The following is a 9,861-nucleotide window of genomic DNA, read 5'->3' on the forward strand; positions in this document are numbered from 1 at the left end:
GGGAGATGCGGCGGCGGCGGCGGCGGCGGTGGTGGGGGTTGTTATAAGTGTGGGGAAGAAGGACACTTTGCTCGTGACTGCCCCAACGCGGAACGCTGAGCTACTCTGGTGTCGGTGATGCTTGTTTACATGTTTATCAGGTGTTTGTGATGTTTATCGGCTGGGTTATGTGGTTTTGCTATTAAAGGGTTTTCTGAGATGGTGAACCATTTTACATTTACTCTTCTCTGCCTTTGTCTTGTTGCGCTGTGGTCGCCTTTTTTCCTTAGGGTTTTTAAATTTTATAATGAAGATGATGTTGCTATGAACTCCTGCTACTATGTGATTAGGTCCGTCCAGTTCTGTTGATAAGTGTATACATGTATATGGATATACATGTTGTCTGCTTAGTATCTTTCTTGAATGATCTTGAATGAGTTCCTACCCTGTCCATTATTCTCAGATCAATATCACCAGAAGATTTTGCACACACATTATTAAGGATGAGAGGATCCATGAATTCAATTCATGTTGGGAAAAAAGACATTTATAGCCTGATGGGCTGTCACTATCTACAAGAAAGTAGTAACTCTGCTGCTTTATACTATTACTATTTCCCAACAAAGAGTGGGTGGGGGCCATAGGTTTCAGGAAAAGTGTCAAATATCTTTCTCTACTTTTATGAACTGTGTATCACTATTCTCTCTCAATTATTTCAAAAGTACCTTTTCTTTTTCCTCTTCTTTGAGATATTTTTTTTTATCATTGATGGGCTGTTGTTTTATAACTGTAAGGTTAATTTGGGTAATTAACTCCTCCTGGGATAAATATCAATGGTAATTATTACCAGTGACTGACCATTTATTTTGAATATAATGTTATATTTGTTTTTTTTAGATAAAGAAAACAGTTAAAACTATTCGCAAAATAATGATTTAAGTCTGTAAAAATAATTGGACAAAGGTTGTCATGTTCAAGAGAATGTTTTCTGTTTGGAAAAGGGAAAATGTCATAAAATAGTTAAGACAAGAGCAAAACAGTAGGACCTGTTTGTTTGCAAGGAATCAAATATGATATTCCGGATAAAATCGCATGGAATTTAATGGTTTGAAATGATATTACGATGTATTTATTTGGAAAATTAATCAAAGTTTTTAAGAAATGTTTTGGTGTGCTACATATTAGAAAAGAATGAAAATTATATTTAAATAAATCTACAAAAATGTCCATGGTACATAGATGGATATTTTTATATATTCTCATTTATATATACAAATATAATATATGTATGCATTTATGTTTGTGGAAATATATATTATATTACTATAATAAAATAGCGTATTGTGAAATATATTTCCATTAGCAGATTCTCAAAGGAAAATAAATACTATCACAATATCAAGATTTGATATTTCCGGATTTTCTACTCATATTCCTAATTTTTGAGATTTTGTTTATTTTTAATGAATTTTATCTAATAGATTATTTGTTATAAGTAAGCAAATTTTAAGGTGCTAAATATAATTTTTCAAATCAATAGAAGCCTACGTATAATTATATTAAAACTCAAGAAAAAAGAATGTAAAATTATTCCTTAATATTATCTATCCAAATAGAAAAGTGTGATACTTAGCTATTAAATTTTCAAACAAAAAAAAAAGGTAAAAATATAATTTTGATCTAGTCTTTTTATGGGTGGTGTCACTTTTGGCATATGGTCATTTCAAAGTAACGATTAAGGAGAGTAATCTTAGAAAAGTGTTAATTTAAATTCAATTTATCCTAATTTGTTTGGAATTTGTGATGTGGGTCGCACTTGACCTATTTAAATTTTAATTAAAAAGACAAGAATGAGTGCAGTTGTCATAGCCCTCTCTATTTATGGACTAGCAACATTGCATCACCCCTGCAGTGTTTTTGGTTTGAGCAATGCAGAGTCAACCTATTTCTATATGTGGGCGATGGATCCAAATCGGGGCGACGCCGTAGCCGTTCATTTCTGGACTTGGGAGACATTGCGTAGATCAAATCGGTAAATAATTTCCAAATTTTTAAGATCAGTGCACTGTATATGATGATTTAGGCCAAATTGGACTAAAATTGACACTTCTTGAATTGTTTTTAATTGCTATTTCAAAATGAGTTGAACCACAAATACTAGCATTCCTAAAAAATTGAATGAAAATATAAAAAGAAAAAGTTATCATTCCCTATCAAACAAACAGAGTATTAATTCTTTTATTTATTTATTTTTGGATATCGTATCAATTCAATCCTCATATAATATTTATAATATATAGAATAAATTAAAAGGAAAAAATGGAGAATTTATAATTTTTTTACTGAGTTGAGCTATTGTTATTTTAGCATTTGTTTTTGTTTTTCTTTAAGAGGAAGAGAAAGATATATTGGATTCAATTTTCTATTCTAAACTTTATTGCATTTTTTATTTCATTTAATAGATATATATATATATATATAGAGATTATGTTATTTATTTTATTTTTAAAAAAAAGTTTTACAGACGAAATATATATATATATATCGAATAAAATAAAAGATGAAATCCGAAGAAATATGGTGGTAACGAGGAGAAGCATAAATAGCAAATTACTAACTGCATTGCAGGACCATATCTTTTAATAATTAACTAAATATGAAAGCTCTAATCTAAATTACAAATTCCAGGATTTTTGTTTAAGAGATGCGCAAAAATTGATTTGTGATGCACCCAACCCATGAATTCCATCCGCTTCTACCTTTCTAATCCAACTTCTCTCTTCTGCCGGTGAAGTAAAATTAGAGCGCTACCCACTCATTAACCAATTAGAGTAAAGCTCAAGGGTGGTGAATACGTGGCGGCGGAGACGGAGACGGAGACGGAAGAGGAGCGGTGGCGTTGGCGGCCAGGTGCGGCGAAGACGGAGGAAGTGGGCATTGGTAACACTTAGTGAAAAGCCCAAATGTGTCAATTTGGTGGATGAAGTTAGTGACGCTGGCCCATCCACCAAACCCGAACCCAACAATCAGAACCCACACAACTACGAATATGTTGATCACATAGGCGCCCACCCACCTTCCAAAGTACTTGGGGGGCTGCTCCACGGCGTTCTGCAACAAAGAGATAAAAAATTTGGATTTGAAAGAAAGAGCAAATGAGAGGCAAAGGTGGTTGTTTCATTACCTCTCGGGCTGCAGCTGATCTGAAGGTGAAAATGTGGGCTAAAGCAGGAATAATGTAAACTGTGAAGCTGACAAGAAGCGAACCGACAGTGGAGTTGATGGGGCCGAAGAATGGGAAGATGATGGCCAGGAACCATATTGGCACCACCACGGGCAACCTCGCTGCCGCACGCTTGCACAAGCTCTTGCATTCATGCATGCCGATCGCCTTTTCCCACACAAAATACAACGGCGTGCATGCGAACCCAAAAGTTATAAACTGCATGCATGCGCATATAATAATTTAATTAATTAAGACCATCAAACTTATTGTAACATAGTAGAGGGGTATGAATGTAATTGTACCTGGTGGATGAGCATCAAAATGACAGCCATGTCCCTGAAGGGGGATCTTGGGAGGAGGGAAAATGCATTGGAGTGGTTGAGGAGCAAATCTCCAAAAGCCCAGTAGACTGCGGCTGCAGATGGAAGTGTCAGCGTCAACACATAGAGCGTGGCCAGTAAGTATATTGCCTTGAACTTTTGTGGCTTCCACATCGCGTGCATGATCTCTCTGCCCAACACCAAACATTACTTCTTCATCAAACCCACACATATACATATATAATTATAATGGATTTTTGTATAATTTGTTTTATTTATAAATATTCTTTTGTTATTTATAAAATTACATATACTCTTTTACAATTAATAATTTTTCAATAAATAACCCATCGTGGCATTTCATTGTGAAAATATATAATTTTCAAACAATAAAAAAATATTTATAATTATAATAAATTTTAGCAGAGCTCGTTATAATTTCCCCATATATCTAATTAATATTCAACTACCAGACATTCAATTCAATACTCCACTAAACAATTAATAAATCCCGACATTATTGCTATAACAACTAATGTTTGAGTTCGAATTTCACTATCACATTAAATATAACAGTAACGGTATATGCACTCGTTGTATGATTAATTCGAATTTCAATTTTCTTTTGTTTTTGTTTTGCATAAAGTGAAAAAAGGGGGAGAAAGATATCTACCTTTCTCCTATACATGGAAAAGGAAATTAAAAAAGAAAAGGTTTTGTGCTGCCGAGAAAGTGCGACTTTCTCCAGAAGCACGCCTGAGGAATGACACTATTTGAATTTGGAAGAAAAGGACTTGGCATATAGAGCTCTTTCACTATACAAGGAAACAGAAAAGATTGATCGCTAGATCGGACGGTGAGATCATGTCATTGTCGTGGATATTGGTGAAGGTTAAGTCCCTTTCAAAGAAAAAGGAATAAACAAAATTAAAGCTAGGGAATGTAATTTACTGAACTACCCTGGCCCTGAGCTGAGAAAGACCTAACCATCCATGACTTGGACAAAATAATTAAACAACGTAAACGACACGAAAATTACGTGATGAGGGGAGGGGATGTCTTACACAGTAACGGCATGTCCCCCGAATGTGTAGAGAATGTTTGTGGCTCCTGTGAAGTATAGCACCAACTTGGTTGGACCCGAGTGCTTCACATCCTCTACCTGTGTCATTAATTACGACACACTTCATTTAATTACAATTAATTAATAGTTAATGTGGACATCTTTGACTAATTATACGAATCTTGACTCTCTCCATTTGATTCATCATCAACAACCAAAATTGGACACATCTTTGGTCGTCCTTTCACATGTTCATCACAAGATTTGATTGTCCGTTCAAATTTAGTATTAACATTATTATAACAAACGAATCTTTCATTCAACTTTAATAGATAAAAATATAGCAACATTGGAATATCATAACATATACGCCATGATTGATTAATGTAAAGATCATCTTGTGTTTAAATTTGTAAGAGTAGAAATTAAAAAAATTCTAACTCAAATGGAGTTTGACTGGGATCTGAATTAATTACACAACAAGTGCAATAGGTGTATAGTTTAAAAGAATGATGCATCTAAGTAAAAATTTTCCTAGAAATAAAAAAGTACCTGGCCGTGGAGTAGGGATGCAATAGTGAGGTACCAAGCAGTATAAGTGGTCATTAGCAAGCCAAGAAAAGACCATATTCTGTAATTATGGAAAGATGGGATGAAGACTGTGGTAGCACAACATGCCCCGAATATGTATGTCCAAGTTCTCTTGTCCAAATTGTCATTTATGTAATATATATTGCTGCAATAATATCAAACACACACACGGAAGAATTAAAAAAAAAAACCAAAGAAATAGTTTATATGTATGGTGAAATTGAAATGCTGTGGGTAGGTAGTAGGTACCTAGCACAGGCAATGAGTTGGATGACGGATCCAAAGAGAAGAAAAGTGCAGTTAAATGCCAAACCCACGTTCCTCCAGTGTTTTCCGAGGAGCCCATCAAGAACTTCAAACCACTGCTTAATTAATTACGAATTAGACAAATTAAAACAACAATTTTACTTAATTAAAGAAGAATGGTCAGAAGAGAAACCCCATGTGAGAAACAACGTTAATTACTGCACTATTCTTGTCTTATTATTACATATACATGTATGTATGTTTGGTTGGTGTGTAGAGTATATAGAAATAAATTAACCTGAATGACATGGTTCCTGAAATCAACTTTCTCTCTTTCTTTTCTGGTTCTGTACTCCACATAGAGTATGCTAATGAGGTAGGCCGTCCAACTCCCCATCAAACCGTAGAACAGCTGAAATGCAATCCCTGATACCATTCCCAGTTGAGAAAACGAGTATGGCAATGTCAGCAGCACTTGAGCCACCTGAAGGCATCATATACAACATTTGATCGATCAAACAATATTGTTAGAGAGAGAAAGACAGGTAGCTGTTGATTTGAGAAAGAGAGAGATAGACCTGGTTAGAAGCGCAGCTGAACCAGGCATCATAGGCTGAGCCACCATGCCAAAAGAGCTTTGATACTTTAGACTTGATATCTCGTGATTTCCCTTCACTCTCCATCTCCACATAGTTTCCCACGATAACAGTCTCCACCACCTTGTCAGACCCCGCCGCAGCCGCCATATGTATCCTCCCTCTGTAGTGTGTGTTTCTTGCACCAAGCTGCAATTTACATATATGTATGTATGTATGCGTGTTTATTTATATAGGAAGGAAGGGGAGTATTGGAATGAATCGAAAAGAGCGACTTTGGGAAGAGCAGAAATCCGCTTTTGTTTTTGGTGTAATTAAGGGCGGGTGGTAGTGCTACGCTGCTCTGCTTGTCTTGTTGTGAAGGGAATTTATTAGTTTAGTTTAATGGATAATTATTGAAGCGTGAGAGGGGTGTCCGGTCCGCACGCTTCTCCTTCTCCACTTCCAATACTAGTCTCTAATTATTATTATTATTACACCCTCACCCTTCTCCATATTTTCATATTTTCAATAAAATTTTATTTCTAATAACAACAAGTTTCATAAATTTGAGTAATTAAAAAATGATATATAGTTATTTGAAGAGAGTGTAGGACAGGAGACAAGGGTGGGTAATAATAATAATAAGGGAGGAATGTGGAAATTATGAAAAAGCAGACCAAATGATTGCAGGCAAAGGGGCGTGGTCGCTTTGTAAGAAGAAGAAAGTTACTTTTCTCACATGCCCCAAAATTTGGCTAAGTCCCTTTCTCCCAATACCCCAATTACCCAAAACTCTCTTCTTTTCTTTTTAAACTTCAAAACGCCACCCTTATCTTTTTACTATTATTTAATTCATTATTTTAAATTACTGTAATAAATAATTATTAAATTAAATATACAAATTATTCACAATTTATATTCCAGTGATATTTGATGAACGTATTTGAGGGAGGAAAAGTAGAACATAGGGTAAAAATGTCATTTCCACAAGAGAATGATGAAAAAGAGAGGGTTAATTACTTTTTTTATTATTAAAAAAACTTAAAATATAATTTATATAACAATTTTATGTCGAGTTGCGGATGCGATCCACGACACTTTTACATAATTGAACAGACATGTTATACGAGGACGACACGAAATGTGCCTTATTTTTTTGTCACCCCAGTATCAGTACTAATGCAGTATGTGAAAGTTTGGATTTTGTGCCACCTCACGGCGTGCACCTGTATTTTTACAATCAACATGTCAGAATGCATCATTGGAGTTTTAAAAGGAGCTCGCCGTCTACCGTTGACACTTTACAGCAACAGTTGAGATGACACTTCAACGTAATGTCCCTTATTTTCATGAGAGGTTTACAAAAAGTAGTGTAATATTGACCAATAATCAACCTGGACGAATTTTGAATACAAGATATTCACACGTTGACAATAAAATTCTGTTGAGCATACGGTAACAAAATACTATCAATTTCAACAGTCCGTCTCGATTGTTATAGAACGTCAAAATGGACATTGACTCAATACCCATGTTGTCAAAATTGCGAACCAAGAATGTTTATACGGAAAGTGGACTCAATTTGCCATCCCTAGCAGACACACTCAAAAAGTATGTGCTGCATACATAATTAATGTTGCATCAATGGTGAAAAATTATTATAATTTAATGGTTTACAAAAATACGCATTCTACGTTATTTGAACATATGCATTCTGAAGATTATTGAGATGTTCTGGAATTTGAGCTGATCCACGATATTACTATTCGTATCTCTACACGCCCTGGTTGAAACCAAACATCATGTATTCAACAACGAGATAGATTGGCCGCAAATGCGTGAAAGACAACAAACCCAACAAAGATGTTTTTCTACACAATCAAATGTGCAGGTGCGGGTTCTCTACAATAATTGGTTTTTTTACATGCATTATTTTAAAATTATATAAAAAATATATACTATTATATTTGTATAATTTATTGTATTTTTTAAATTTATACAATTTTATCATTAGAAATTTTTTAATTTATTATATTGTTAAAAATTAATAAAAATATAATTAATTTATAAAAAAAACTAATATTTATATATAAACATATCGTGGATGCTTACCACAACATGGTTTTTTTCTTAAAAAAATAATCTTTTAGTCGAGTCGTGATCACGCCCACGATTCGACATAAAATTGTTATAATTTTATATAAATTATATTTTTATATTTTTTTAATAATAAAAAAATAAATATCCAAAAAAAGAGAACATGCATTTTTTAAATTGTCTCTATTCACTGTATTAATCTTGTCGAGAGACATCTAATTAAATTAATGGAGGTGTAAAAATGATTTTCACATCCGCCCACGCTAAATGCTTGTAGTATAAGTAGGCCCTCCACCCTTCTAAGAAGGGACATTTGGTCAATTAGAGCTAACAGATTTCTAACTTATGGTTTGATACGTGTTTAGAATGTGCTTATTCCTCACCTTTATTTTATTTTTCATTAATTTGGAGTTGTGTCCGTCCCAAATTCCGAGTTTGAAAAGTTGATAATGTAAGTAAACGTCTTATATTAATTACAAATAAAGGCCTTGCATGATTTATAAGTCCAAGACCTCATTTTCCTACCAAAGTGTATTTTCTTAATAAAATCGCGAAGTTCATACAAAATTAAAGTAAACAATACTTCGCACAATGAGAGACCGACAAATTGCAAACCACATTAGTAATTAGAATATTAATTCATTTGTTTAACGAAATGAAATAATTATTGATTTTGTTAAAAGAATAAATAGAGAGACATAAAAATATCAAAAAAGAAAAAAGAAAAAAGAAAAAAATGGTTAACAGTGACTCAGTAAAAGTAAATAATTCTGATTTTCTTACAGTCTTTTTTTCCCTCTACTTTCTTTTGGGTGTATGAATTTTGTAGCACATCTCATCATTTAGATTCCCTATTGTCTTGTTTTCTTACTTGCAAGTACAACCCATGACAGCCTTATGTCCATTATTTTACCTTTTATTTATTTATTTTCATTTTCTTAATCTTTTTTTATGCTTTCCATAGACTTTCATTTGGGTACAATTTGAAGATTTTATAGATTTTTTTTTTTAAAAAAAAATCCCACAAAGGAATAGCAAATTCAACAATTTTCTTTCCCCTTTTATTTTTTAGCTTTTCCTTTAATTTTTTTCCCCCTTACGCAAACACCGTCTATGCTTAGACAAGAGGTTTGGTGTGGAATCCTATCCGTTTATTAGTATGCTAAAATGATAAAGTTGAATCCTCATGACTACAAATTTGTAATTCCAGGAATGTGAGTATATACTTCTTTTATAGGAACTTATAGTTTATTCTACGTTCCGTTATATGTTATATTTAATAAAAATTACTGGTATATTTAATCAATTTTTAAATTGAATATATCGAATAATATAAGGAATAATTATACTTTTTTTTTCTCAAAATTTGGTGTAATTTGAAAAATTATATCTAATATCCTTAATGTTTGTTTATATCTATCAAATAAGTCCACATCACTAGTCAAAATTCATCGCATTTGCTAATATAAATAAAAAAAAAATCTAATAAAAATTCATATTTATGCTCAATTGACTTATTCCAGATTTATTATAGGTCAAATAAATTTTTTATGATCAAACTATCTTTATGCATCTTCATATGTCGATACTGTGAGGATGCATATCTTTGCTGCTATAAAACTAGTTTAGTCAGAATAAAATTATTTGACATGCAATGACGAATCAAGGATAAATATAAATTTTTATTTATTTATTTTTATTAACATTAACAAATCCAACAAATTTTGACAAGAAGATGGTCCTCTTTATTAGACAAAAATA

At 32.9% G+C, this 9,861-nt stretch overlaps 2 protein-coding genes across 3 annotated transcripts in view; one reads left to right on the forward strand and one right to left on the reverse strand.

The window, feature by feature from the left end:
* The window catches only part of LOC105172961 (glycine-rich protein 2-like), a 1,500-nt gene extending 995 nt beyond the window's left edge, over positions 1–505 (forward strand). Inside the window, exon 2 of one of the 2 annotated variants that reach the window (XM_011094583.2) lies at positions 6–505. In XM_011094583.2, the coding sequence (XP_011092885.1) occupies positions 6–99 (94 nt within the window). In that variant the 3' untranslated portion in view covers positions 100–505. The remainder of the gene's footprint in view (positions 1–5) is intronic. The other variant, XM_011094582.2, reaches the window with a different exon arrangement.
* On the reverse strand, positions 2,573–6,358 carry LOC105172962 (auxin transporter-like protein 2). The gene is made up of 8 exons (XM_011094585.2): positions 6,004–6,358; positions 5,724–5,909; positions 5,429–5,541; positions 5,141–5,324; positions 4,590–4,687; positions 3,508–3,715; positions 3,164–3,421; positions 2,573–3,090 (listed from the first exon to the last, which is right to left on the reverse strand). Exons 1-8 carry the CDS (start codon positions 6,169–6,171, stop codon positions 2,818–2,820), a joined length of 1,488 nt encoding a protein of 495 aa, XP_011092887.1. The 5' UTR covers positions 6,172–6,358; the 3' UTR covers positions 2,573–2,817.

This window comes from Sesamum indicum, linkage group LG10, assembly GCF_000512975.1.
Source record: "Sesamum indicum cultivar Zhongzhi No. 13 linkage group LG10, S_indicum_v1.0, whole genome shotgun sequence".
NCBI lineage: Eukaryota > Viridiplantae > Streptophyta > Magnoliopsida > Lamiales > Pedaliaceae > Sesamum > Sesamum indicum.

Coding starts and splice junctions, on each gene's coding strand:
- LOC105172962 (XM_011094585.2), bottom strand. CDS start 6,171: ATGGCGGCTGCGGCGGGGTCTGACAAGGTGGTGGAGACTGTTATCGTG. Junction 5,910..6,003: donor TCAGCTGCGCTTCTAACCAG/GTCTATCTCTCT, acceptor TGATGCCTTCAG/GTGGCTCAAGTGCTGCTGAC. Junction 3,422..3,507: donor TTTTGATGCTCATCCACCAG/GTACAATTACAT, acceptor GCATGCATGCAG/TTTATAACTTTTGGGTTCGC.